Below are 5,542 nucleotides of genomic sequence, written 5' to 3'. Positions count from 1 at the left end.
ACAACCACACTCTCATACAGTCCCCTCTTAACATCAATACTCATACTGTTGCTCATCACTCTCTTCAGAGCACCCAAAACCTTGCTTCCTTGATTCACTCGCATTACCTCGCATTCCATTCCACCAACTGCAGCCACATCACAACCCAAGTACCTAAGACTTTCAATTTCTTCCAGCACCTATCCATGCAACCTTATTTCCAACGCCATACCCACTCCATGTGGAGTAAGAGTCCCGGCTCCTAGGCTTTGTAGCGTATTATGAACTGACCGATAACGGATAATGGATAATGAATAACGAAGATAGAACAATAACCCTTAAAAACCCCAAACCCCAAACCCACTCCATGTCGTGAACACTTCATTACCATACTCTTCCTAACATGCACACATAACTTACGTCTATCACACACTCTTCTAATATCCACTACCAACCTTCTCAATGTTTCCTCAGAATCATCCACAAGCGCTGTGTCATCTGCAAACAACAACTGACTTACCTGCCACGGCGTTCCACTGGTATCCATCATCTCTACACCTCTGCCAAATGCTCTTGCATTCACATCTCTCACCACACCATCCATGTACACATTAAACAGCCATGGCAACATCACACAACCCTGTCTCACACCAGTCAACACAGGGAACCACTCACTTGTCTCACTCCCTACTCTTACACATGCTCTGCTGTTCACATAAAAAGTCTTAAATGCTTCCAACAACTTTCCAACCACTCCAAACATTACCAACACCTGCCACAACGCCTCTCTATCCACCATGTCTTACGCCTTTTCCAAATTCATGAAAGCCAAACATACATCCTTACCTTTTGCACACACCTGTCGTACAGCGAACACCTTATCCATACATCCTCTTCCTTTCCTGAAACCACGCTGCTACTCCATCACCACCTCATCCGTTCTTTGTCCCACTCTCTTAATCAAGACTCTTCCATACAGCTTACTCGGCACGGACAACAAACCGATGCCTCTCGAATTGCTACATTCATACTTATCACCTATACCCCTAAATAATGGCACCACACATGCACTACAGCAATCAACAGGAACGACACCACTTAAAAAGCATACATTCAACAAGCGTACTAACCAGTCAATCATAGCCGTGCCACTTTTCTTCAAGCATTCAGCAGTACAACTATCCAACCCAGGCGCCTTCCCCCCTTTCATTTCTTTCACTGCCTCTTGCACCTCCCTCGTTTTAACAGGCTTTACATTTAAATCACCCAGCACGGGCATTCTCCCCATACCACCGATCGCCTCGACTCTCACTTCTCTCCCATTCAACAACTCCTCAAAATACTCTGCCCATCTCGTCCTGACTGCACTATCGCTAACCAGCAATCTACTGTCCTTATCTTTCACTCTCTCTTCCTTTCCAGACTCGTGCTTTCTTACTCTTTTGACTTCTTACCAGAACACTTTTCTCCTTTCCTCAAAGTTCACTCCTATCTTTCGACACCATTCATCATTTGAAAGAAAAGGTTTATTTTTAGTTTTTGTAAAATAAGGAGATGATTAAACCAGTATAATTATGAGCAATATTTTTACTTCATAATATTTACTTATTTTTTTACAGTGCTTTCCTAAGCAGCTTTATTAAAAAAAGTTATAAAATAGACTATACTACCTAATAAGCAAATAGTTAGTATATAAAAATAAATCAATGTATTCTGCTGCCACCTACCTATAAGGATGAATGTTCCAGAGACTCGATTGGAGGAAAGCAAATATACTGAACAATGGAGTGTTTTTTTTACAAAGATAAAATTGGACAGTTTTAAATTGATACAATTTCCTAGACAATTATATTTTATTTTCCCCTTTTAAAAAACAGCTTAAAACACAGTGATTTGGAGAACATTAATCCGTCTCAAGAGCTTTGCAAACCTTTTTAGTGTTAAATAAAAGTAAATGCAGAGAATATACCCAGCAGCAATAGTCAACTGGGGGACTAACGGATTTTGGCCGCACAAGTGATGTTCTTTTTAGGCGGAGAGAACAGGAAAAAAAGAGCCGCCACACATGACACAAATTTGCTCTCTTGGCCCCCGCTCTCAGCAACAGTTGGCCAGGGATAACGGATCATGGCCAAAATTGAGCAATTCATTTTAGGCGGGCAAGAACGGCATACATCCAGACATAAGAGCCTTCTGTCGGTGTCCGTTTGCAGCAATATGGAATTGGGCATAATGGATTGCGGCCGCACGAGTTTAGCTCATATTAGGCATGTATACAGACAAAAAAAGAGTTGCCAGGCAGGCCGGACAAAAGTAAACTCTGCCAGTCCCTGCTCACAGTAATATGCCATTAGTGGTAATACAACACAACTGCACAAGTGCAGTTCACTTTTTGGTAGACAGAACGACAAAAAAAGAGTCACCACGCCCGACCAAAATGCACTTTGATCGCAGATTAGTTTTTAACACGCTATGCACTGAGGCCACCAAGTACGAAGCGTGAAGCAGGGATAAAAGTAGCTCACCAGTGATTGGTAATTGTGATTTTCTAAGAAATTTGATTTCTCACTGGCATGAGAAAGCATTGACATGGTCAGTGTATAAAAGGCCTTTATGTTAGTGGTTGACTGACCCTATTTTAACCCTACTCCTTATGATTGCAACCCAGTAATAACAGAGAAACAACAGGAGTTGTTATTGTAGAAAATGCATATCAAACTTATAACCCTTTGCACCAATCAATAACAGAAAATTAGTTATCAGCTCTCTCCAAAAATTGAATCCTCCGTTGCACCTCTGTGATCCACCGTCATTTGCGAGTCATTGCCGATCATAACATAGCTAGCGTTCTCAATATGAATGTTGGGATGTTGCGGCAAAACCGACTGGGCGCTGGAGAAGTCTGCCGATGAGCCGAGGAAATCAAAATTTCTTTCCCAGCCTCGAGGCGGCCGCCTTTGATGTCTTCTCCGTTCTTCCCACCAAAGGCTCTTCTGCCGATGAATTTGGGCTGGCGACAGCACCTTCTTGATTTTGCTCTCAAAGCTTTTGTTCTCCTCCAACGGAATAATAGTCTGTAGAATAAGGGGCATTCGGTCTCTAGGCAGGCTGTTCGAATTCGGGAGCAAGGGGATAACGGTGTTGTACTTGTGCACCTTGTTGATGGAGTTGATGAGGGCAGAGTTGGTCTTTACCTCCAGCATTCGGGTGTCGAAGTGGCGGGTGAGCAGCAGGATGGAAAAGGCCGAGTTGTTGATGGCATCCTCGATGCACTTGAGGGTACTCATTCCGGGTACGGCAAAGTCGTCGTAGTAAGTCGCACCTTTACTGCCAATGACACTCTCCAGTTTTTCCTTCATGTTCTCTGCTAGTTCAATGTCTTCAGGAGCATGGAGGATGACAAAGGAATAAAACGTGGCCTCGTCTTCTTCTAAGTATGGACCCAGTGAAACGGACCTTCTGGCTGGAGTATGGTTTGTGGGAAACAGCAATGAAGGTTTTGATCCTGTGCTTGGGTTACACTGTGGTGTTTTGTGGGACTTGTTATCTTGCTGGTTTTCACAGTCTGTCCCAGATTCACTGTCCATCTTTGACTCCACCAGATCAAAAGGTTGGACAGATGTTGTTCGGGGTAGAGTGTGGTTTGTCGGGAATGGCGAAGAAGGTTTTGATTTTGTGCTTAGGTTGCAAGGGGGTGTTGTGTAGGACCCACTGTTTTGATGGTTTCCATGGTCTGGTCCAGACTCAGTGTCCATCTGTGACTCTTCCAGATCACCAGATTGGATTAATGTGGATCGGGGTAAAGTGTGGTTTATCAGAAATGGCAGGGATGGTTTGAACCCTGTGTTTGGTGCGATGCTCTGGATACAATGTGGTTTTAGGTTGAACCTCTTTTCTTGATGGTTTCCATTTCCTGTTCCAGATTCGGTGTCGTATATTGACTCTCCCGGACCGGGAGTTTGGGTTAATTTTGGTCCAGATTCCACAGGTCGTTTAGGAGATCCATCGAGTACATCAAGAAGGTTTTGTTCCTTGCATCCCGATGCCTCTGGTGTTACTCTATCCTCCTGGCATTGGATCGTTGGGGGCAGGCTGATCTCTAGATGTGTGGGGTAGGAAATCTCAGAGCATCTGGACTGTAATGAACTGGGAAGACTTTGAAACTGTGTTGTAATGCCTTCAACCTTGCTGTAATGGGTATCGACATGAAATCCCGATGTCAGATCCGTGAGACCCAAGAACTGTGATCCACACACATCTTTAGCTTCAACCCTGAGTTGATGGTAAAATGGATCTTCACCGTGGTCTGTTTTTGGACAGGGGAGGGCCCTCTTGTAGGCCAGATTTCGCAAACTCTGATCGCACAATTCATGCTCGGATAGAATTTTAAAAACCCGAGCCAACGCCGCTAAAGATTCTCGTGTAAGATCCTGAGAAGCACCACAGCACTCTGCAAAGTCTTGTAATTTATACCCGTTCTTACTCCATGTGTCCGCCAGAATCTTGGCAAGGTGGTTGTCCCCCAACATGTGAAGTTTGTCCAGAGCTTTTTCCTCTTTACGGAGAATAAGTAAACACAAGGCGTTGATGATATCGTCTTCGGGAGAATCTCTGAGCTGGAATGTTAAACTGAGAACTCGCTCAGCTGGGACGCTTGTGAGGATGTCAAAAACGTCCCTCAGGCCTGTTCCTTCACGATCGTCCTCCCGATTCATTTTTAATATTTAGCATTCCTCCGACATTATAAGATTCAGAGTTGAGTGTGGAGCACAACTTCCAACTTCCCTTAAAAAAACAAGACATTATAGATCAAGCTCTGATGGTTATACTGTATCTGCTTCATTGGACAACTTAAGGATCATTAAGCTTTAAGCAAGTTTCCAGTCATTAAACAAAACACTTGTTGATAGATACCCACCGACATAAAGTTGTCAGAGCCAAAGGACTTTAGCCTGTATGTCAATTCAGGAAGTTCCCCACATTTCCTTAACTTTGTTAAGATAAGGCAGCCTCCCGTTTCTGCTGCAAAACATGTCAATCCTCCTTTCAAATCGACGTGAGGCAGGGAAATTCCTGCAGAATTGGAGTTTATTAGCTAAACTGTGAGTCAACTAGTGAAGCTATTGTGGTGTGCGAGTCGGTTTCATGATGTCATACGTAATGAAGTACGGCAGCCGATGATAGACAAAATACATAAAACAGGAAGTAGTGTGCTGAGTTTGCCAGATGAGAATAGTATAGAATAGTCTTCATTCTCATTGTTTCAAGATAAGACGGGGACCCCAGAGTAAACAAACACTAAAACACGTTAAAGAAAAACGATAAGATATTAGGATAGATAGGCAATGTCACAGGGTAACAATTGTAGACTGGTCTAAGTTGTAAGTTTCCGGTATATCAGAAATTTACTGCAATGAAAATGTGTGCTGTGACATAAACAGCTGCATTGTGCAAAAATTAGAATACAAATATCATGAACTCCTTCTGAAGTGGGAATCCCGAATTGAAATTGCCATATGGCAGGAAATATAAATCTATGGTAATTAGCTAATGTTGTTTTAAA

At 43.1% G+C, this 5,542-nt stretch overlaps 1 protein-coding gene across 2 annotated transcripts; it reads right to left on the bottom strand.

Annotated features, from left to right (window-relative positions):
* Window positions 1-1,813: 1,813 nt before the first annotated feature.
* Window positions 1,814-5,118, bottom strand: ticam1 (TIR domain containing adaptor molecule 1). 2 transcript variants are annotated; one of them, XM_088356237.1, is made up of 2 exons: window positions 4,898-5,118; window positions 1,814-4,764 (listed from the first exon to the last, which is right to left on the bottom strand). In XM_088356237.1, the coding sequence occupies exon 2, from the start codon at window positions 4,692-4,694 to the stop codon at window positions 2,739-2,741; it is 1,956 nt and encodes a 651-aa protein (XP_088212363.1). In that variant the 5' UTR covers window positions 4,695-4,764; window positions 4,898-5,118; the 3' UTR covers window positions 1,814-2,738. The 2 variants fall into 2 exon arrangements, with proteins under 2 accessions (XP_088212363.1, XP_088212355.1); XM_088356229.1 differs by having other exon boundaries at window positions 1,814-4,759.
* Between the last annotated feature and the right edge of the window lie 424 nt (window positions 5,119-5,542).

The sequence above is a fragment of the Urocampus carinirostris genome, chromosome 1 (assembly GCF_059441175.1).
Source record: "Urocampus carinirostris isolate Australia breed hairy pipefish chromosome 1, RoL_Ucar_1.0, whole genome shotgun sequence".
NCBI classification, from domain to species: Eukaryota; Metazoa; Chordata; class Actinopteri; order Syngnathiformes; family Syngnathidae; genus Urocampus; species Urocampus carinirostris.
Note: the sequence above shows the minus strand (reverse complement) of the source record. Positions and strands in the feature narration are given on the sequence as shown.